Source organism: Thunnus thynnus, chromosome 3, assembly GCF_963924715.1.
Source record: "Thunnus thynnus chromosome 3, fThuThy2.1, whole genome shotgun sequence".
Classification (NCBI taxonomy): Eukaryota; Metazoa; Chordata; class Actinopteri; order Scombriformes; family Scombridae; genus Thunnus; species Thunnus thynnus.
In genome coordinates, this window is record NC_089519.1 from 33,233,669 (window position 1) to 33,257,617 (window position 23,949).

Sequence of the window (23,949 nt, forward strand, 5' to 3'; positions counted from 1 at the left end):
TGGAGTATAGCAGTGAGGCTCTGTCAATAGAGAGCATTTGTTCAGCACCCCACCAGCCACAAAGCTTAATTATTATTAAATATTTGAAGCAACTATTGTTTTTCATTAAATATTTGAAGCAACTATTGTTTTTCATTTTTACACTACCACCACCAAAATTGCTAAATGTTGTTTTACTGGGCGATTTTTGCTCGAATTTAAGCGTGTGCTCCCCTTGCATTTCAGGAAAAAAGGGTATTTCTATAGCACTTTTGTCCGAAGTACCTCACAATGATTCTGCTGCTCATTCACCCATTCACACTCACATTCAAGCATACACTCACACACTGATGATGGCAAACTACCATCCAGGGTTCAGGCACAACCATCAGGAGCAATTTAGGGTTCAGTATCTTGCTCAAGGACACTTCAACATGACAGGAGGAGTTGGGGATCAAACCACCACATCCTGTTTAGTGGACGACCCGCTCTACCTCCTGGACCACAGCTGCGTTGCCCCCTTGTCTAGTAGTACTAGAAATAGTAGGAATTGCAATAAGTGGTAAATATTAATTTTCTAATGTTTTGTACTTACACTGGACATCTATGATTAGAGATGAGGAGTTGATGTGTCTGTATTGATTCTCAGACTTGCAGTGGTATATCCCGCTGTCCTCAGACCTGATAGAGGTGAAATGATAACTTCCCTGTTGTCCTTGAGTCACTGTTTGGTTCTCCTTGTACCAGGTATAGTTAGTTGCTGGGTTAGCATCACTGCTACAGGTCAGAGTCACTGAACTGCCCTCCACTATCACACTAGAGGGACTCACTGACACAGAGGGAACCTTTGGAGCATCTACAGGAGATGTATCAAAATGAATTAATTATAAAATGAGGACGGACTGCATTACTATAACATGTTGTATTGGAGCTGCTCAGTGAACTAAAGCAGCAGACTGAAAATGAAGCTGTCAAAGCTTAAGAAAGCAGACATGATCAGAAATGTTAAGTTTAACAAGGTTGACAAGTCCAGTAGCTGCATGTTGCTTTTTCTCACTCACATTTCACATCAATAAAGATGAATTCAGATGTCCTCTTCCCCAGCTGGTTCTCAGCTGTACAGTAATACTCTCCAGAGTCAGAAGACTGGATGGAGCTGAAGACAAGCTGTGGTTCTTTACTGAGAGGTTGAAGGTCTGGATTTACATTCTTCTTGTACCAGGTATATTTAGCTGCTGGGTTAGCATCAATGCTACAGGTCAGATTCACTGAACTGCCCTCCACTATCTCACCAGATGGACTCACTGACACAGAAGGAAGCTTTGGAGCATCTGACAAACAGAAAGACATCTTATGAGTCTTTATTCACATTCATTGGTGGCTGGCCAATAGAGGGCACACATGCAGCGCCACACCAGCCACACAGTTTAATTCAGAGTGATCCAGCTTGATAAATTATTTATTAAGGTTTTAAATGAGTCAATGAATTAGTTTTTACTTTGTAAGCATTTTGATATAACTTCACATATGAAATTATAGAATATGAAATGAACATAAAAATGAACCTATTTTGTATTCTCTTAACCTTTCCAGCCATGCGACAGAAAGAAGAAGAGAAACTAGAATATTTTGTTCCATGAAAAGAAAACTTCAATCAAAATGTCATTGACATTTGTAGTAATGCAAGTAATCAAAAGTCCAAAGGTGGAGCATAGCAGTGACGCTCTGTCAATAGAGAGCATTTGTTCAGCACCCCACCAGCCACAAAGCTTAATTATTATTAAATATTTGAAGCAACTATTGTTTTTCATTTTTACACTACCACCACCAAAATTGCTAAATGTTGTACTGGGCGATTTTTGCTCGAATTTAAGCTTTTGCTCCCCTTGCATTTCAGGAAAAAAGGGCCTAAATAAAAATGTAAATGGCTGTATTTCTACAGTACTTTTATCCAAAATGCTTTACATCGATTCTGCTGCTCATTCACCCATTCACACTCACATTCAAGCATACACTCACACACTGATGATGGCAAACTACCATCCAGGGTTCAGGCACAACCATCAGGAGCAATTTAGGGTTCAGTATCTTGCTCAAGGACACTTCAACATGACAGGAGGAGTTGGGGATCAAACCACCACATCCTGTTTAGTGGACGACCCGCTCTACCTCCTGGACCACAGCTGCATTGCCCCCTTGTCTAGTAGTACTAGAAATAGTAGGAATTGCAATAAGTGGTAAATATTAATTTTCTAATGTTTTGTACTTACACTGGACATCTATGATTAGAGATGAGGAGTTGATGTGTCTGTATTGATTCTCAGACTTGCAGTGGTACATCCCGCTGTCCTCAGACCTGATTGAGGTGAAATGATAACTTCCCTGTTGTCCTTGAGTCACTGTTTGGTTCTCCTTGTACCAGGTATAGTTAGTTGCTGGGTTAGCATCACTGCTACAGGTCAGAGTCACTGAACTGCCCTCCACTATCACACCAGAGGGACTCACTGACACAGAGGGAACCTTTGGAGCATCTACAGGAGATGTATCAAAATGAATTAATTATAAAATGAGGATGGACTGCATTACTATAACATGTTGTATTGGAGCTGCTCAGTGAACTAAAGCAACAGACTGAAAATGAAGCTGTCAAAGCTTAAGAAAGCAGACATGATCAGAAATGTTTGGGTTTTTTTTAAGTTTAACAAGGATGACAAGTCCAGTAGCTGCATGTTGCTTTTTCTCACTCACATTTCACATCAATAAAGATGAATTCAGATGTCCTCTTCCTCAGCTGGTTCTCAGCTGTACAGTAATACTCTCCAGAGTCAGAAGACTGGATGAAGCTGAAGACAAGCTGTGGTTCTTTACTGAGAGGTTGAAGGTCTGGATTTACATTCTTCTTGTACCAGGAGTATTTAGCTGCTGGGTTAGCATCACTGCTACAGGTCAGAGTCACTGAACTGCCCTCCACTATCTCACCAGATGGACTCACTGACACAGAGGGAAGCTTTGGAGCATCTGAAGAAGAGAAAGACATCTTATGAGTCTTTATTCACATTCATTGGTGGCTGGCCAATAGAGGGCACACATGCAGCGCCACACCAGCCACACAGTTTAATTCAGAGTGATCCAGCTTGATAAATTATTTATTAAGGTTTTAAATGAGTCAATGAATTAGTTTTTTACTTTGTAAGCATTTTGATATAACTTCACATATGAAATTATAGAATATGAAATGAACATAAAAATGAACCTATTTTGTATTCTCTTAACCTTTCCAGCCATGCAACAGAAAGAAGAGAAACTGGAATATTCTGTTCCATGAATAGAAAACCTCAATCACAATGTCATTGACATTTGTAGTAATGCAAGTAACCAAAAATCCAAACATGGAGCATAGCAGTGGCGCTCGGTCAATAGAGAGCATTTGTTCAGCACCCCACCAGCCACAAAGCTTAATTAGTATTAAATATTTGAAGCAATTATTGTTTTTCATTTTTACAGTACCAGCACCAAAATTGCTAGATGTTGTTGTACTGGGCAATTTTTGCTTGAATATAAGCTTTTGCTCCCCTTGCATTTCAGGAAAAAAGGGCCTAAATAAAAATATAAATGGCTGTATTTCTACAGTACTTTTATCGAAAACGCTTTAAATCGATTCTGCTGCTCATTCACCAATTCACACTCACATTCAAGCGTACACTCACACACTGATGGTGGCAAACTACCATCCAGGGTTCAGGCACAACCATCAGGAGCAATTTAGGGTTCAGTATCTGGCTCAAGGACACTTCAACATGCCAGGAGGAGTCTACCTCCTGAACCACAGTTGCCTTGCCACCTTGTCTAGTAGTACTAGGTAGTAAATAGTAGGAATTGCAATAAGTGGTAAATATTAATTTTCTAATGTTTTGTACTTACACTGGACATCTATGATTAGATATGAAGAGTTGATCTGTCCATATTGATTCTCAGACTTGCAGTGGTAGACCCCGCTGTCCTCAGAGCTGATGGAGGTGAAATGATACATGTTTTCTGGCCCATGAAGCAGTGTTTGGTTCTCCTTGTGCCAGGTATAAGTAGCTGCTGGGTTAGCATCACTGCTACAGTTCAGAGTCACTGAACTGCCCTGCACTATCTCACCAGAGGGACTCACTGACACAGAAGGAGGCTTTGGACCATCTGGAAGAGATGTGTTAACAGAGATTATTCGAGGTCAAGGCTGTATTACTGCAGTAGCACATTCAGCGCATATGAAAGGAATGAATAAAACTGCCTCTTCAGCATCTACTGTAGCTGCTATCAATAGTACAAGCTAAAAAAATTTAAAAAAAAACCTCTTCCATTTTTTTATTACCTATCAGCTAAGCTTGTGACAGGCAACACTACTATTTTTATCATTCATTATTATCATTAGCAGTGTGTTCGCTCCTAGAAAATGTATTATTAAATAATTCTATGAGTAATTATATCAAATTATTTAAAAACTATCTGCAAAATTAGTGATATCTGTATCAGTAATACTTGCCCAAAACCACATTTTGTCACTGACGATCAGCCAAAACCTTTCTATGTCTAACCTGGTGCAAAGAAATCATTTATTGCTTTTTTCACTCACATTTCACATTAATAAAGATGTGTTCAGATGTCCTCTTCCCCAGCTGGTTCTCAGCTGTACAGTAATACTCTCCAGAGTCAGAGGACTGGATGGAGCTGAAGATGAGCTGTGGTTCTTTACTGAGAGGTTGAAGGTCTGGATTTTCATTCTTCTTGTACCAGGTATAATTAGCAGCTGGGTTAGCATCACTGCTACAGGTCAGAGTCACTGAACTGCCCTCAATGATATCATCAGAGGGACTCACTGACACAGAGGGAGGCATTGGTGCATCTGTAGGAGATTTAGACATGCATTAAATTGAAGATTAGAATATGTTGTCATGATAGATAATAGAATATTTTAATTCATTTTTTCTCTCTTAGTGTCTTATTGATCATCCCTAGTAGTTGTCACAGTGGCTGTTCACAATGATGATCCTGGAGCTGTTCCAGGTTAGACTGCTGCTGGTGGGAACTAACCGCAAACAACAGACCTTTAATAATTCTGCACAGCAGGCAGATCACTTCCTTATTATGTTTTATAAATAATTCTTCTGAATACATATAATGAATTGAATGAAAATAACCCAGAATGGGAAATGAATCATATGTTTCATTTTGAGGGGAACAAAGCTGGGCTCTTATTAGTAGTTTAATTGGGCTGTCCCCATAAAAAATACAACACTCTTCCTCCTGATGGCTGTTTATACTCACAGCTGTTGCATTATCAACTGCATAATTTTTCACAGAATTAAACATATCTTCAGATACATTTGTGTTCCAATCCTGTTGCAGAAACTATTTCAGTTGTATTGTAGTAGTTTAAAATCCAGTTTAAAGTCATGCTGTTATATCAAGCCTTTCAAATTTACTGCTACTGAACTGAAGTCTGTGTAAAGCAATGAGTCTGACATAAAATAAGTCTTCATAATCTAGTAACTCCTATAAAAAGGTTTACTATGAAAAAAAAAATTACATGACATCATCAGTGGACGTATTAGAGCATCTCAATAACAAATATTATAACTCCCAAAACATTAAATGTAGCAGCAACATACAGTATTTTCTATACTGAAAATATTTCAGAATCACAAAATTTCACTTAATAGGAAAGAATTTCAACATGTTAAATCACAACATATCTGACAATTGCTTTTCTTGAGTCTGCATAAAGATTTTGAAGACTTCAGTATGATTACATCTGATATTATAATGGAGTTTTAAAAAAAAGAAAGAAAAAGGTGAACTTGGTGTCAGTGTGTGTGTGTCCTGACACAGTGAACTAAACTCACACACTGAAGGAGAGCTGTAATCCTCATGTCCTTTTAAAGCACAGGAGACGTTGTCACCAGGATTAAACTGCCCTGAATAAAGAGAAGTTTCCTCATTCATAACTTTCTGTCCGTTCTTGAACCAGATGTAAGAAATACGACCTGCTGGACTGCAGCTGCTGAGACATTTCAGCTCTGCCTCGGTACAAGACTGATGGACTGTTATTGTGATCACCTGCACCTGGAGAGCTGGATATGAGAACAAGAACAATATTATCATCATTAGCTTTAAATTATCATAGACGTACCTGCACATCAAACCATCTGTTACAATTCCTAGAAGTAGTGAAGGTCATTAGTAACTGTATTTAATATGTATGTATGCAATGTTATGGCAATTGATCATTAGCAACAATTTCAGTGTTTTTAAAAGTAGTAATGTTTGTGTATTTATATCAGTTTGTGTTCATCAGTACCTGTGACAGTCAGAGTTGTTCCAGGTAAACTACTCTTCCATTCAAATCTTTGTGTTTTGAATGTGAAGTGATACTGGGCTGAATCGCTCTCTCTCAGGTCAGAGATTCTCAGAGTGGAGCGTCCTCTCTCTGTTTCAAGGAGCTGAACACGATCTGCATACTGGGAGTCTTCACTAAGGTTCTCAGGCTGTGAGGAATTCTGCCACTGATGACTACGTCCAGGACTGAACCAGAATTTTGATGTGATAGATCCATAGTATGTGCTGGAACCACTGTATGTGCAGGAAATGTCCACTGATGATCCTCTGAACGCACAGATGCTTCTGTCAGTGTAAATCACTCTGTTGCAGGACTGACCATGGACACCTGAAAGATAAAATTTCAAACACCACAGTTATAATAATACATACTAATAAAACTAATAACATAATAATAATACATTTTGTTTATAGAGCGCTTTTCAGAAAATGATAATAAAAAACAACACACTGAAAGCACGAGGTAACACACAACATTAATTACACATTAAAAGCAGGTCTGAAAAGGTGAGTTTTGATTAGTGTTTTGAACAGACAGGTCAGTGCAGTCTCAGATGAGTTTGGGGAGAGAGTTCCAGAGGGAAGAGTCAGCTATGATGTAAGCTCTGTCGCCCCAGGTCCGGTGCTGGACTTGAAACTTTAATTACTAAATAGAAGTAATAGAGCATATCAGTAACATACTGTACTGCAAATGTTACAGAATCACAAAAATTTCACCTAATCGGAAAGAATGTCAACATGATATACCACAACATATCTGACGACTGTTTTTCTTGAGTCTGCATAAAGATTTTGCAGACCACAGTATGGTTATAGCTGATATTATAATGGAGTTAAAAAAAAAAAAAAGAGGTGAACATGTGTGTGTTTTGGTAGCTGGAGCAAGAAGGATGTTCTAATATTTTTCCCAGATCTTTAGTGATCCCAAATATTTACAACAAGGCTCAACACATGCTCACATGCTTAATGCCGGTTCACCCAAGTCACAAAAAAACATATTTTCTCTCTTATTTGTAGTATCTATCCATGAAAATATGTGTGGTTTAATTTTTTAGTTCAACCTCAATACTATGTAGGTGAACAGAATTTAGTTTGTGCTTAAAAATCATGTTTGAAAATTGTCTACTTTGGTACTCATAGATACTTTATATAAGTTAAAAGGATCATAAAAAAACAACAAACTAAAAGCACAAAGTAACACACAACATTAATTACACATTAAAAGCAGGTCTGAAAAGGTGAGTTTTGATTAGTGTTTAAAAGAGACAGGTCAGTGAAGTCTCATCTGCGTGTGTGTGTGTGTGTGTGTGTGTGTGTGTGTGTGTGTGTGTGTGTGTGTGTGTGTGTTTTGGTCGCTGGAGCAAGAGGGATGTTTTCCCACATCTTTTCTTTTCAACAAGGCTCAACAGGAAATCCTGTTTTTCACATGATTAATGCTGGTTCACCCAAATCACAAAAAAACATATTTTCTCTCTTATTTGTGGTGTCTTATCACAAACACAGTTGTTGTTTAACTTTTAGATCAACCTCAAGACTATGTAGATAGACGGAATTTAGTTTGTGGTTGAAAATCATGTTTGAAAATTATTTTGGTTACTCTGAATCATCCACAGACATATCTGTCAACAATTTCCACTGGATCTAATTTCTACTCAAGATGTACTCTCTGTAAAAACTGTCCACAACAAGGTCTGTAGATTATCCAAAGTAATTGTAAGACACATAGATCCATAGTTTTTCAAACGTAAGCTTTAAATGATTTAAGCAGTACAAACAATATTCAATTCACTTTCATGGTATTGGAATGGCAGAAGATTTTTCCAGGATTGATGTCTCAAACTCAGGGCACATGAAACTGTAACTATTTGCATAGTTAGTAGGGATGTGCAGAGATCCCAGTATTTGTATTTGTATCTATATTTGTCAAAGCAGCAAAATCATTTGTATTTGTATTCAAATAAAAGTGGAAAGCGGCTTAAAAATCCTGTCTTTGTTTTTATTACGCTTTAATTTTAGAAAATTAAAGCATTACAATAAGTGTTCATGAATAAACTACCTTATGAAGGAGGTCCCCACACCAGGTCTTGAACTGGAGTCTTCCAGATCATAGACGACTGCGCTGATTACTGAGCTAAAACTTTACTCATCGCCTCATTGCAGACAGACCTCTATCTATTTATACACCCATAACACAGAGACATACAGGGATGAACTTCAAAGGTGATTCTTGCTTTGCACTTTTCATTTATTGTCTATTTTTACAACCTAACTTTGTGGAAAGGAGAAGGGGAACAACAGGTTATGAAGAGTCCCTTGCGAGCTCAGCTTTATCTCTGGGGAACACTCCCAACTCCTGGGGTGATGTCCAAATTAGGAAATGTGCATTTGCGGCAGGTGGATGTGACTCCCCTCGTTGAGACCTGCCGACAGACATAACAGCGGAGCAGAGGAGAGAGACTGAGATAGCGATGCAACCGACCTGCACGCTGGTATTTGACATGGATTTGTTTTTTTCTTCCCGAAAATAAATAATTTTAAAAATATTTATATGAAACAAATATTCGTAAAAAATAAAATAAATAAATAAATAAAAAACACTATTTGTGTTTTGCCGAATAACGTATTTGTATTCAGGCACACCCCTAATGGTTAGAAAAGGCAGAAGTCAGAAAACATGTTTTTTGTATTTTGAGTGAACTGACTTTTTGAATGTAAGCTCTCATTTTACATTTGTGTCACAGTCAACACAGTGAATAAGATATAAGAGTTCAACATATCTAAAATCTCATGGGGATGTGGTTTGGTTTTGATCCACTTCTATGTCAATTTCTGAATCACATGCTGCCCCTGAATTACATGTAAATACAAGGTGTAGTACAATAGGTTAAAGGCTCCACTAGATGTGGTTAGTTTAGTGAGAGACTGTGTTGTAAACTCACACACTGAAGGAGCAGGATGATGCTCAAATCCTTCTACAGCACAGGAATAGCTGTCTGCAGGATAAAAGTACTTTTCATAAGTAGAAGATGTTTGATCCTGAATTTTCTGTCCATTCTTGTACCAGATGAAGGAAGAACGATCAGGTAGACATCTGCTGTGACACTTCAGCTCTGCCCTGGTAGAATACTGAGAGGCTCTTGATATGTTCACCATCACTTGCAGATTTGGATCTGCGAGGATAAAAAGAGACATTTGTACATCACAAATAACTAAACCAAATCAGCTTGTTTAAATGTACTGTGTCAGTGTTTGTGTTCATCAGTACCTGTGACAGTCAGAGTTGTTTCAGGTAAACTACTCCTCCATTCAAACCATTGTGTTTTGAATGTGAAGTGATACTGGGCTGAATCGCTCTCTCTCAGGTCAGAGATTCTCAGAGTGGAGCGTCCTCTCTCTATTTCAAGGACCTGAATACGACCTGCATACTGGGAGTCTTCACTAAGGTCCTCAGGCTGTGAGGAATTCTGCCACTGATGACTACGTTCAGGACTGAACCAGAATTTTGATGTGATAGATTCATAACTGCTGTATGTGCAGGAAATGTCCACTGATGAGCCTCTGAAGGCACAGATGCTTCTGTCAGTGTAAATCACTCTGTTGCAGTATGGATCATAGATACCTGAAAGATAAAATTAATTTCAAAAAGAACATTTATAATAACAATACATTTTGTTTATAAAGGGCTTTTCAGGGTACTCATAGACACTTTACATAAGTTAAAAGGATCATAAAAAAACAACAAACTAAAAGCACAAAGTAACACAAAACATTAATTACACATTAAAAGCAGGTCTGAAAAGGTAAGTTTTGATTAGTGTTTTAAACAGACAGGTCAGTGCAGTCTCATCTGTGTGTGTGTGTGTGTGTGTGTGTGTGTGTGTGTGTGTGTGTGTTTTGGTGGGATGAGGGATGTTTTCCCACATCTTTTCTTTTCAACAAGGCTCAACAGGATAATCCTGTTTTTCACATGATTAATGCTGGTTCACCCAAATCACAAAAAAACATATTTTCTCTCTTATTTGTAGTGTCTTATCACAAACACAGCTGTTGTTCAACTTTTAGATCAACCTCAAGACTATGTAGATAGACGGAATTTAATTTGTGGTTGAAAATCATGTTTGAAAATTGTTTTGGTTAGTCTGAATCATCCACAGACATATCTGTCAATGATTTCCATTGGATCTACTTTCTACTCAAGATAAAAACTGTCCACAACAAGGTCTGTACATTATCCAAAGTAACTGTAAGACACACAGATCCATAGTTTTTCAAATATAAGCTTTCAATGATTTAAGCAGTACAAACAATATTCAACTCACTTTTATCGTATTGGAATGGCAGCAGACTTTTCAAGGTTCAAAATCTGAGCACATGAAACTGTAACTATTCACATGGTTAGAAAGGGAGCAAGTCAGAAAATATGTTTTTTATATTTTGAGTGAACTGACGTTTTAAATGTACAGTAAGCTCTTATTTTACATTTATGTCACAGTCAACACAGTGAATAAGATATAAGAGTTCAACATGTCTAAAATCTCATGGGGATGTGGTTTGGTTTTGATCCATTTCTATGTCAATGTTTGAATCACATGCTGCCCCTGAATTACATGTAAATACAAGGTATAGTACAATAGGTTAAAGGCTCCACTAGATGTGGTTAGTTTAGTGAGAGACTGTGTTGTAAACTCACACACTGAAGGAGCAGGATGATGCTCAAATCCTTTTACAGCGCAGGAATAGCTGTCTGATGAGTACAGGTTCACGTTAATAGTAGATGTTTCATCCTGAATTTTCTGTCCATTCTTGTACCAGATGTAGGAAGTACGAGGAGGTAAACAACTGCTGTGACACATCAGCTTTTTAGACCAAGAACGCTGTGATCTTCTCACCTGTAAATCTGGATTTATGAGAAAGAAACAAAAATGTAATTTTAGACAAAACTGTCAACATACACATGCAAACACACACAGATACATTCATATTATTATTTTCTAGATATTGAACATTTGGAAATTAACATGTGAATGAAAATGTTACCTGTGACAGTCAAAGTGACTCCAGGTAAACCAGTAAATCTCCCTCCTGATTGGTTTGTTATGAACCTGAACTTGTACTCAGCTGAGTCGCTCTCTCTCAGGTCTGTGATTCTCAGAGTGCAGTCGTTCTTATCACAGTGATACTGAACACGACCTGCATACTCTGAGTCTGTTGTCAGATCCACATACACACCATTACTCTCTTTTGTAAACCAGAATGTTTCCTTAACTACAGTGGAAGTGCCCTTTACTCTGGATGAGTATCTGTAGGTGCAGTGTATGTCCACTGTTGATCCTTTCAACACACACAACCTAGAAGGAGAAGTGTAAGTCACTCCCATGGCATACTGTCCCTGTACCACTGTAACACAGAGCACATCAGAAACCACAATCAGACTCATAACACAACAACAACAACAGTGTTTCATCTGTAGTCCAGGTACCAAGACGATGTGGGCAGGGGCAGCTTGTGGCATAGGCCACATAGATGACGGAGGGGGACGCCAAATGAGTGGCACATGACAAGTGTGCTTGTATACAGCATATGCACTTGTTCTCCTTTCTTGTTTTTTCCTCTTTTTCCCCATTGACTTGGATGGGTTTTCATCTGGTTTGATTTTCAAGGCTTTACCGGTCAGTTTTCACCTGAAAGCCACCAAACTCTCACTGAATGGTCCCTGAACCCCATTTGCCTATTTGTTTCAAGGAGTTGGAGGACATTTTCTGGGCTGGAGGTACCATTGCTGCACTTCATTTATTGTGAATTCATTTTTATTTTGAAACACTTGGACTGGAGGCGCTACTTTTGCATTTTTTTAGGGGCGCCAATTGCTCTGAAATGGCAGAATAATCGGGATTAACATTTTGGCTATTATCATGCAGCCCTACTAGCCCCATCCACCATTACGCCCACCCCCTTGTAGGGAAGGGGGTCTCCAATCTAAAATCTCACCTAGGGCATCAACATAGTAAGGGCCAGCCCTGAATCTGGGAGAGGACAACCTGGGCAAACTTCAAACTTCATAAAAAGTGCTGATTTATTGCAAATATTGTCTGAAGTTCCTCATCGTGCATCTATCTAGCTAGAACTGATCTCAGGTATTTTCAGTAGCCCTACTTTTCTTCTGTAGCGCTCATTGCTAATGTTAAAAGTATCAACCTTTCTCTGAGAATAGAGCAGAGCAGATCATAAAGTTGTTTTGTCTGTCATTAGGGATTTTCTTACATCAGCTTTGAACAAGGTTACATACTATATATAAAGTTTCATCGTAGTTTCACTAAAAGACAAAAAATGTCAACCTGCTGATGACACTAGATGTTCACATAAGTCAGTAGGATTCATCTTAAGGGAACCATGAATGTCTGCACAACATTTCATTTCTGATTTTGCAGTTTGGACCAAAGTAGTGAACAGTGTGCAGCTCCCTTCAGCTTTACAGAGCTTTACACAAGTTTCATGTCCAACTGCAACGTTACTGTTTTGGTTCTCTCAGTGCTCTTGTAGCATCGTTTTCAGCTGCAGCAGCTTTTCTTAGAGAAAAAGCTCTAAAAGCCCTCTGTGCACTACTTCCAAATGAATAATAATGTTGCTCCATAACTGCTAGATGTGTAATAAGCAACTGTTTGCTAACAGGTTCAACATATCTAATTAAAAGGTGATGACATGTCAGTGTTGTGTTCACTCAGTGCTACAAAAGTCCTTCAAAATCCCTAAAATGTTGACTTTACACTGGTATGATGTCATGCACTTGAAAATTGCTAATTTAGGCTCTGGGACAAATTGGCAGCAAGGCAATATCCAGATATCTTAATACATCCATAGTTTACACATGGTGGTCCACGTACATGGGAAATATCTGGCTCTTCGGCAGCTAAAAGCTAGCCACCAGCTAGTCTCTTACTGACATATAGCTTACAGTGATTTCATATCTTTTTACACTGCATTTCCTATGGTACGTAATTACTTGTGAGAAAGACATGCTGGCTCATTTTATTTTCACTTGTATTTCTTGTAACAGTGTGCTATCAGGGAACAAGTCACCATCAAATTCACTGTAATGCTTACAGGGGGCGCTGGCTTAAACCAGCCAGTTTAGAGGACTTCCGCAAGATGTTGAAGTTCCACAAAACAGATTATTCACAGGATTTTTTCTTTGTTAATGTAAATCAGTCATAATTTCCATCTATCCCACATGACATGAACACAATTTCTTTGCGATGCTGCTGACAGAAATAGCTTCTAAAGATTTGAACTGGAATAAAGAGAAGTGAATGTCTGGTGTTGCACGTTTTAAAAGGTCCGCATCAAATTATCACACACATTAAATTAAGAAAAGTGGTGATCTGGTAAATCATTCAATACTCACAACCCTCCTGTGAATTTCTGAAGTGTGCTAACTGCCTTAAAATGTACATGTAGATGCACAGTACCTTGTACAGAGAGAAGGAAGATGACAAATCCACTTGCTGCTGCTGTTAAAGTCATAGCTGCTCCTCTAATCTCTGTCTGTTAAATGACATCCGCAAGTAGATCTTGTACATGAGAAGTACCGTGTGTCAGTTAGTCACAATAAACGTCTCTACAGCAGAAAGAGGACGGCGCCGCCTTGAAAAAAAGTTCATGTGTCTGTGGTTCTAACAATTGAATTAAAAAAAGACCAAGACCCTATCTTCCTTCCTCTTTACCTTATTAATATGCATGAACATACGAATGCCTGTAAATCCCCAAGCTGAAATGAAGAAACGATACTGTTATTTTCAAAACTATGCATTAACTTTTTTTAAAAACTAGCGTCAGGTTCAATTTATTTACAGTCCAAGTTCATGTGAGAACTGTGCAATATAATGTATGTGAGGCACTGTGGCCCTGGTGTATTGTGTAAACTTAAAAAGGGAAAGTGATACTCTGATTAGATTACTTTGTTTTCATTTGTTTAACCATTTAATTTCCATAGTGTTACGAGAAAAGCTCTACACTGTTCAGTTACTGTTACTCAGCCTGAGAGTTGATGAATGTGTTTACATTACCTGAAGGATATAGTGTGGTAATAATAGGTTGTGTTTAATGTTGTGAAAGGACTGTACAAGGTTAGTGCAGAGGAAAAAGTTTTAATTACCATTGAGAGCCAATGTAAAGATGTAGTGGGCTTCTCGTACATTAGAGCTTCCTGTTTCCTGTTCAAAGGAACATCTGAGCCAGCCCACTTGATCGTACCATTTATAAACCTGCTTCACGCATTATTACAGACGGTTGGTACATTGCTTCAAAACTCCTCAGAATAGAAAGTGCTGATTACTGCAGTCACTGTCACCAAAGTGTAAATATGCTGTAAATAATTGCATCATATCTGGGTTATGCATAAGTGTAGAAAGCTAAAGGGGGAAACAAACAGAAAAACTGTTCAGTTTTACAGAATACAAATGAACTCATACAGTTTAAAGGTGCAGTCAAAGACAACACAGGCAATACGACCTGTGTACATTTCTGCAGCTCAACTGAACAGGATGAAAGCCAAAGTAATTCTGAATAGACTGTGGCAAATTAAAGTGTCTATTTTGCCTCCTCTCTGTGGTCAGGTTCCTGCAGGGGTGTGAGAGCAAACTGCAGGGAAACGTATAGAACACCGAGTCACAAGCAATTATTCACAGCTGTTATGTAGAAAAAAAAGATAAGCAAAAGAAATGCCTCAGAATACAAAATTGTCCTCACTCTTTTCTCTGAGATATAAATCCTACTTGTGTCTGTTTGATGTGCTAGAAATGTTTTTTTGAAGAAACGGTCAACAGAAAAAAAAGGCTGAGTTGACAGTTGACAGCTAGAGAGCAGAATGGGGATTTCCGGTGTCATAGCAGTGGGCTTTTTTTTTTTTTTACTGGCTTCTGGTTGTGCACTTTAATAGCACAAATTATATTTTGTTTTTACGTTTTACCAATACAGGCAGTTGTAGTTGAAATGCACTACAAAACACTTCAAGATCAACATTTAACCATCATTGACTTTGTTTTGTCTCAAGTTGGGCTGTGATATATCACAACACAGAAGAAAACAAGAACAAATGTCTATATCTATGTTTGATGCACCATCATGGGCCATAAAGTGTCCCTCATATACTATTTTCCTTTCATTTAAAAAAGATTACAATTACACTGGGTGCACATCATGATATTGACTGTATTTTTCAGAGGCAATGTAAGCATAAAAATAAAATCAATAATTATATAAAACCCAAAGAGGAAATGTATAAATCAGCAAGTGTCCTAGCCGACCAATACAAAGATGACTTACCTGCTTGCTCTCATTTAGATGTGTGTTAGTGTTCGCAATAAAGGAAATCAACTATGGCTCAAATCAAGATTTGGCGCTAGAAACACTAGAGGGTTTTTATTTGAAACGACACAGGAAGTGGCGACACTAAATCAGTCAGGGACAGACATTGGCGTTTATTGCTGGTACTTGAGGTTATTAGATAGTTAGTTACTATGTCGGGCAGGAAATCCGGTGTGGTATCATTTTGAGAGTGACAAACTCAAGAAGGTGACATGCAAACCCTGCAGGCAAATATTCACCTATCACTCGTCAACCTCAAACATGATAGTCTAACATTAGCCACTTAGCATGGCCGCTGTAACGTTAGATAGCCTAAATAAATAATATATTGTCATTTATCATGCAACGACCAGTCGACTAATGGCTTGAACTATTAGTGGACTAGGAAAACCTTTAGTTGGGGGCAGCCCTACAAATCTCCAATCCAATCTCCAGTCCAATCTATGAAGATTTTTACTTTTCGATGTTTTATTACAGAAAGTATATGAACCCCATGACCAAAATAGTCATACATTCTGTCATTGTGTCACTTATGGATGAAATTATAGTGAAAATAAATTACTCCCCTTTTGCTGGGGACCCCTTGGCACCCCCACAAGGACCCCTGGTGGTCCCAGGAACCCACTTTGACAACCACCGTGCTAAACCTTTCTCAGCCTAAATTGTACTTTGTCAGATATAGCTGAAGCTAAAATACTGCAACATGCATACCTACAGTTATCAAGTTAACATATTTAGCATGTCATTCTATGTTAGCATTGCACTCTGGGTGGAACTGAGTTGAGCTGATGTTAGCATGTCAATGGTACATGCAAACCATGCCAAACACTGAAGCATATTGTAGCTTGTTAACCTGCTGGTGCTATAATAACAGCATTACTGATACGATAACATACTGTACCAATAAATAAATGGCTAAGGCATTATTTAAAAGCAAGCAGAAACAGGATGTCTTTAAACACTATTAGATGTAGACTATATGATTTTTGCTTCAATAACCAGCCTGGCACTGAAAACAACATGAATATTGATGCCTCAGACCAGCCAAAATCCCTTGTTTAAGAAAACTCTGTATACCCCAATTTAATCCTAGTTTGGTCTAGTCCAGTGTACATATTCATCGATTCATTGAGTCTGAATTACACATATTGTTGGTAACACTGTTACCAACCTGCCATTCTGTGTTTTCCAGTAACATACACTTTCTCACTTCCTCTTTAGAGAAAGAGAAGTGAAGGTCTGTTGTTGCCTGTTTTTAAAGGCCTGTAAAACATTGTGTCTCATCACACAACAAATCTAGAAAAGTGACAATTTAAGAGTTCAAACCCACCTTCCTTTTAAAGTTTCTCAAGTTCACTGAATAACTGTACTAAATGCAATAAATGTAGATATACAGAATCTGACACAGAGAGGACAAGAAATCCACTTGTTGCTGCTGTTGAAACCACAGCTACTCACTTAATGAGCAGCTACTACAAATGCACCACACGATGCATGTGGTCACATAGTGATTTGCAAATGTGCAAATCTTGCACTTGACTTCACATTACTATATATGTGCGTGTGAATATGTTTGTCATCCTCTGCAACAAAAATAACAAAAAAATATGTGAGGGAAATCTTACTACTATATTTCTGATGTGTAAGTCAGTATTTGTACCATCGTGGGGTTGAATTGTGTTTGTTAAAGAAAACGATTTCCATAAGTTTGCAAACCCAAAAACATTTTTAATGTGGGTTTCATTGATAGTTTTGTGCAAATTTTCAATGCAAAAATGTTTCATCTTATTTTAAATATATCAAAATAACTTCATTTAACATGTATAGCAATCCAACACAGGAGATACACAAGAGTTTCCAGTACAATTCAACCAAACATATTTGTCCACGTAAATCATTTTGATGACAGCGGACATCCTTCAAACAATGCAGAGTTCAGAAACCAGGAGTTCATCAGAGTTTCAAAGTGATGCTTACTATAAATTAAATTCATTGGACCTCCTTACAGTAGATGTTCTGCAGTATCATGCAGATTTATTCTTTATGCAACCTCCTGAGGTTGGGCTCTGAATGCTTCCTCAACATTTCAGAGGAACAACCACTAACTTTCATACATACAACACATTCATATTATATCTGACTCTCTCACACAGACAGATTCAGTTGTCAGTGTTCTCTGGCGGATTGTCGTCTCGTCCTCTGCTCTCCTCTCTCCTCCACTCTTCCTCCTTTCCTTTTTCTTTGTAAATCTTCATTTAAAGCGCCTTAGTGCTGCAGTTGCTAGACATGATTGTCATGGTTTCTTGTCTCGACCTTGCTGGTCAGGTATGTGTTTGAAGCGGCACTTGACGCTATAGTCACACCCTGTGGTCCGCCAGTAGAAGCACTCGTCTCCATTTGTAGCCACCCTCCGTCTGGACCTGCATGGACAGAACCAGAGCAGAGGATCCTGCATCACATTATCCACACAAAAACACACATGCGGGTAAATAATGGGACACAGGGTGCGTGGAAAGTAACATAGGAGGCCTTAAAGAAAATTCACTAGGCTGGGTTTTCACTTCTGTGTTAAAAGGATGATACTGGGATTTTATGTTTTCAAAGTGCTGCATCAGTGTGGTCTCCGATAGCTGAGAGATGTAGATCTCTCATCCAGTGGAGTATGTAGACTGGAGCCTGAACAAGCACTAAGGAACTGGGTTGGATCTTTTCTCTGTGCGTTTCCATTTGAGTCATCAGCATAATGAAACTTGTTCTGCAGGAATTAACCCACAGTGCAAATGCACAGGTGTAGCCTTTAATTTCTGCCTTTAATTTATTTTCCATTATCTAGATTATCTTTTTCACTGCTTTCTTAAAGGAGTAAAACAGCCTTTATTTTTTAAGAATATCAACAGTTGTATTTAATTTTAAACTGTATATATCTATATATGATAGATAGTTATCATCAAAACCCAAATCCTAACCTAAACTATCACACTGACATGTCTAACATTAATTCTTACCCTAACTTAAACCTAAATTTAAAGCTTGAGTGCAGGACTTTGTCTCCCCCTTCTGGCAGTGAGATTAATTACAAAAACACTGTTGACATGTGCTTACATCATAGGCTCCACCATAGCCTACTCCATCAACATTTAAAAACTCTGTATACTGTGAAATACAGAAAGATTTATCTGGCGTTGATAGGCTTAATCAGCATTGTTTGAACTCATCTATGTTCATCTATGTGTTAAAGTTCCACACTGCAGGTTTAATGCTAACTCCCAAACCCTAAAACAACTTACAGATGTTATTTGATTTTGTAAGGAACCATTCTGAGTTTACACCTGCAGTGAAAAAAGGACAACACAGATACACTGATGAGTTGCTCGGTACCCTGTGGCAGCTGAGTTCTGCTGTGTTCCTGCAGCACTGGAGCTCAGGCCAGTAGTGGTCCTTTGTAAGGAGGGCATGGTCCGCTGGATCCACCGGTCTGGGTACCTCATCACCAGCTTATTGCCGCCCAGCTCCACCCCCTGCACAGGAGGACACAGCACAGGTGATCAAACTTAACATCATGTCATGTCTGAAGAGGCAAGAGAACAGGATGATGGCTCATTACCACAACTCAAAGCTGTGCTTTTAACATTCTGTGACATTCTAGATGATGAAAAGAGTCGAGATTCGTTTACGCCTGCCAATCACCCACCTGCAGCTTCTCCAGTGCCTTGGCAGCCATGTTGGCGTTCCTGAAGTTGATGAAGGCACAGAAGCGCTCATGAAGAACTCTGATGCTCTTTATCTCACCATACCTGCAACCATGGAAACACAGAGCATCTAACCTACAGCAAAGCATTGTGGACAGATCTGCAACCAAAATGACATTGTGCTTCACATCTAGCACTGACAATTAATGTAATGCAATTACTATAACTACAGTAATGCAGTAACCCTTGTTCTAGTGGTGACACTATTACTACTAGTAGCGCTGGTGCTACTCCTCGTGCTACTTTAACTACTATATCGAAGCTCCTATCTACAGGGGCTACTGCTACATCTATTGTACTTTTACTGCTGTGACGACGATGGCTTCTAACACTTTCTACTTAAAAGTGCACAATAGTGGAGCCTCCAAGGCTTAGAGTTTAAGACATCGAACATGAACTGTGACATGGCCGGACTGTGGACCTTTGTTACATCTCTCTCTCTCTCATTTCTTGCCATCTCTCTACTGGAGCTATCTAATAAAGGCATTAAATGCCCAAAACAGAACAATAAAAACCAGAAACTCACTATACTGACATATTCTCAGATATGAAACAATTGTATGAATTTAATGGTGGTTTTGACTGATAGTACTATGTCTTATTGCACGGTAAGACCACCCTGTGTCTAGTTTTCATCACTTAAGTTTACCTACCTGTGAAGCTTCATGCAGATTCAGATGTCTTAAAATGTTGCTTTGTTAGTACCTGTTCTGAATGATTGCAGTACAGGCTCTAGCTTACTGCCTTCATTTGTTATTAACTACCCCTAATGAAATTTTTGGCCAGCACATTTGTTTCTACCCAGAAACTGTGCCTGTATGGTTGACAGAGGCATGAGGGGCCTTTTTCTGCTTAATTGGTGTGTTCTCTAACAGGGGAATCTCTACTGTATGACCTTGGTGCAGAACAACTCACTATCACTCCCGGCAAACACATCTGAGTTTTCAACCAGCAAATTCCTCACCTGAGCTAACTGCTGCTCATCTGAATGAGGACAGTTGAAATCAAATGGAAACGTGCTGATGGCTGCCCCACTGTGGCCCCACTGTGGCCTCCTGCATGTATACAGAAACCTCCACTTCCTGTGGCCCTGCCTCCTGAAATGCTACAGGGCTGACACCCCCAGCTACCACATCCGCTACATTTATGCATGCCAGGCAAATGCATAGCACACAAGCACACATCTGTATGACCAACATTCACGACAGTGACCATTAGTTCTCCCTGCAGCCACACAAAAGATGTGTACACTAACAAGTTACTAGGTAGCAACCCTTCCTCCACTCCTAAAGCCTCTACTACCACTGCGAGAACGAGTGTGTTTTTCCCCTAAACTTTATTAAAAACTGCACAACTGCCAGTGTATTCTGTGTCATTTCATCTTTTAGTCTAATTGATTTCTTTGTAGTCGTGGGTTGAAGCTGCAGTCACATTGTGAGGACTGAATCTTTCATTTCTGACTCTGTCAGAAGTTTGCCTCAGGTTGTCTTTGGTCACCAAAACTCCATATCGATTGATGGTGAACAAGTCTCACAGTGTGATCAAGCTGTACTGTTTTGGAGTGACGACTAAAGGTTTTCCCACGTTTCTCTGACCTTTAGGGAGACGGTTATTCAACTTTTTGGTCACTTTACAAGACCATAGTTTGAAGTTCTGTTCATTAGTTTAGTATAATTTTGGATAAAGAAAGACAAATAACGTGGAACAAAAAGTGTTTTTTATAAGTCATCTTTTGCACTGGAAAACTTGACCTCTTCCTCCTTACCTGTGCTCTGTTATTCGTACTCCCTCCAGGCTCAGACTGTTGTGTGAAGCTCCTATTTCTTCTGGATAGGCAAATGAACAATGAGATTAATTATTTAATTAAATAAGGACACAGATTCCAAAATTATAGATGTATTAGTGAACATAATTCTAGTGATACAGTATTGCTCACCTAATCCATAGGAAGACAGCAAGAAGTGTAATAGCCAGGAGAAGAGCAGTGATTGTTCCAATAGCTGCTAATTTATATGCAGCTGAATCTGAAGGAAATACTGACAGTTTATTTGGGAATTACAGGACATTTAAATAATTCCAGTTTAATACATCACTACAAAATCTCACGCAGGAGATCTGGTGACTTTGATGGTCATGGCATATGATTCACATCATTTAGATACTCAAGAAACCATCCAGTGACCCATGGTGCCCTGTCTGGAAGCTTCTGCATTTGCTATGTTTCTCCACTTGCTTATTGAGGTTTTTGTCACCCACCAGTATTAGGTTAGAAAATATTAAGTCTGCTTTATGTTAAAAACACTTATTGTACGATAGGGGAGAGGCAGCTTTCCTTTGGATAGGGTTGGGACATGGTCAGGTTAAGTGTACTGTAAATGCACACAATTTACCTCCCACTAATGTCAGATATAAGGTGGAGTTATGACGTCCTCTTCTGTTCTGGGCTTCACAGTAATAATTCCCACTGTGCTCAGGTCTAAAGTGAATGATGGTGAAGATCTGTCCTGATGCTTTTGGTGAGTCTTTATTCTCCTTGTACCAGGTATAATTAGCTGGTGGGTTAGCATCACTGCTACAGGTCAGATTCACTGAACTGCCCTCCACTATCTCACCAGAGGGACTCACTGACACAGAGGGAAGCTTTGGAGCATCTGGAGGACAATATGTATAAAAATACAACTCATTAACATCTGTCTACAGATCTGATTATGCAGTAAATAAAGGCAAATTAGACCGTTTCTGGGAGCAGCACCACACACTCACGATGGTCATTAATTAAAGATTCAACAGCAAAATCCATTTAAAATCCATCAGTGATGCAGCCTGTGAACGAACACAATTCTCCCCTTCTTTGCCTCTTCACATTTTTAACTTATCACTCTCCCTCTTTTTCTCTGCTCCCTTTTGTGCACCTGGCACCAAATATCGCACAAGCATTGTCTCTTTACGTAAATGTCCTGTCATGTCTGATTGAGGCTGTAAGGAGTATTAACGTAAACGCCACCAATGTTGGAATGACATAAAGCTCAACAGCTTGCTGAATGTTATGTCTGAAAAGGGCTTTGCTGTATTTCTCTGACAACTCACTCCCTAATTTGCATTAGACCATCGAGCTGTTGTAACTAACTGAGATTGAGTTACACTAAGTGGCATTGTCAGTGAGTAGGTTTAACCACTGGTCCAAACTCTAATTTTACACACACCATCAGTATGTTCAAATATATTGTGTCTTCTTATGTAGCTACTTACATTGGACATCTAAGGATAGAGATGAAGAGTTGATCTATCCATACTGATTCTCAGACTTGCAGTGGTAGATCCCACTGTCCTCAGAGCTGATGGAGGTGAAATGATAAACAGATTTCATTTTTATTTGTCTTCATAGCCGGTAAATAAATTCATATTCTGAAAAATAAACACAGAAACAATTTGCTCAGCTGAAACTTTCTGCACACTGTCGCCCTCTGCAGCAGTGAGAGGGAACTGAAATCATGTTTCCAACTACAGAGTTGTTGTGGAAGTTGTCTGTTTATTGTGAATCAGCCACTGCAATACCTGGATAATGTGACATTCAACAAAGTTTGATAGAACTGAGATCATGTTTGATATGTGAAAATATACAGTATACTGCACAGGAAGATAATCAGGATTCCTCAAAAGTGATTAATTACAGCATGTACACATTTAAAATAATGGTTTGCAAAACAGCTCTAATCCTAAATATCTGTAATATAACTAACTCTACAGAGAAAACTAAGCTTGCATTAGTTCAGACAAAACACTCTACTTTCTGCTTCCATCAGGTGAGTCCAGCCTCTGGTTCAACTGCATCAGAACAAAATCAGATAAAATTTAGGGGAGGTACTTCTCATAACTGTAACTATGAATCTGATATTGGCCTTTTTTTCATGATGCTCCAGCCTGACTGGACTTTACTCCACGTCTTCCTGCTCCTCTGTGTCTTCTGTCTGTGCTGCAGTGACGACCTGCAAGTCTGAGACGTTCTCATACACAGGAGAAGAGTCCAACTGATGGGGAGAAATGTCAAAATGAATATTAATGGACCTCATTCATAAAACTTGTATATAATTAGATTGTATTAAAGATGTATTAAATCGTGTTTAAAACTGAATTATTTAACACAAAAATTATGTTCAGGTGAAATATACATTGGGTGTCTTCTCAGTTGTATTTTAAATATAAATTCACTTCACAGCTTCATGTTGACAATATGAATGTGTTTGAGTGCATTTATAAGTCAAGTGATCATAACTGTATTTTAGGGTAAGTTCTGTCAATAAGGTCTCTCTCTCACCTCTATAGTCTCTACAGGTTCATTCATTTCAGTGGTGGAGCTCAAAGTTTTCTTCTTCCTGGATTGAATCAAACAAAAACAAGACATATTTAACAAAATGAAATTCAAGACTTAAAAACTCTAAGTATATTTTAATAAGAAAACAAAAGAACGTATTTCTTT

The 23,949-nt window shown here is 38.6% G+C and overlaps 2 protein-coding genes and 1 long non-coding RNA gene across 3 annotated transcripts; all 3 read right to left on the minus strand.

Moving 5' to 3' along the window:
• Positions 1–2,223: 2,223 nt before the first annotated feature.
• LOC137180483 (B-cell receptor CD22-like) lies at positions 2,224–6,092 on the minus strand. Its single transcript, XM_067585874.1, has 5 exons — positions 5,868–6,092; positions 4,598–4,867; positions 3,901–4,161; positions 2,959–2,997; positions 2,224–2,510 (listed from the first exon to the last, which is right to left on the minus strand). Exons 1-5 carry the CDS (start codon positions 5,965–5,967, stop codon positions 2,224–2,226), a joined length of 957 nt encoding a protein of 318 aa, XP_067441975.1. The 5' UTR covers positions 5,968–6,092.
• An 11,338-nt stretch (positions 6,093–17,430) lies between these two features.
• On the minus strand, positions 17,431–19,854 carry LOC137180176 (uncharacterized). The gene is made up of 3 exons (XM_067585451.1): positions 19,415–19,854; positions 19,102–19,241; positions 17,431–18,143 (listed from the first exon to the last, which is right to left on the minus strand). The coding sequence occupies exons 1-3, from the start codon at positions 19,559–19,561 to the stop codon at positions 18,017–18,019; spliced, it is 414 nt and encodes a 137-aa protein (XP_067441552.1). The 5' UTR covers positions 19,562–19,854; the 3' UTR covers positions 17,431–18,016.
• Positions 19,855–20,094: 240 nt separating this feature from the next.
• LOC137180602 (uncharacterized) lies at positions 20,095–22,117 on the minus strand. The gene is made up of 3 exons (XR_010928018.1): positions 21,863–22,117; positions 21,409–21,496; positions 20,095–21,298 (listed from the first exon to the last, which is right to left on the minus strand). It is a non-coding gene; the product is annotated as an uncharacterized lncRNA (long non-coding RNA).
• Positions 22,118–23,949: the final 1,832 nt, after the last annotated feature.

Bases quoted from the DNA above. Each gene is read 5' to 3' on its own strand.
- LOC137180483 (XM_067585874.1), bottom strand. From the start codon at position 5,967: ATGAATGAGGAAACTTCTCTTTATTCAGGGCAGTTTAATCCTGGTGAC. The intron at 4,162-4,597 runs GTGAGTGAAAAA...CATCTCTTCCAG, and splicing joins CATCTTTATTAATGTGAAAT to ATGGTCCAAAGCCTCCTTCT. The intron at 2,998-3,900 runs GTAAGTACAAAA...TCTCTTCTTCAG, and splicing joins TCTAATCATAGATGTCCAGT to ATGCTCCAAAGCTTCCCTCT.
- LOC137180176 (XM_067585451.1), bottom strand. From the start codon at position 19,561: ATGCTTTGCTGTAGGTTAGATGCTCTGTGTTTCCATGGTTGCAGGTAT. The intron at 19,242-19,414 runs GTGGGTGATTGG...CCTCCTGTGCAG, and splicing joins AGGCACTGGAGAAGCTGCAG to GGGGTGGAGCTGGGCGGCAA. The intron at 18,144-19,101 runs GTACCGAGCAAC...CTGTCCATGCAG, and splicing joins CAGAACTCAGCTGCCACAGG to GTCCAGACGGAGGGTGGCTA.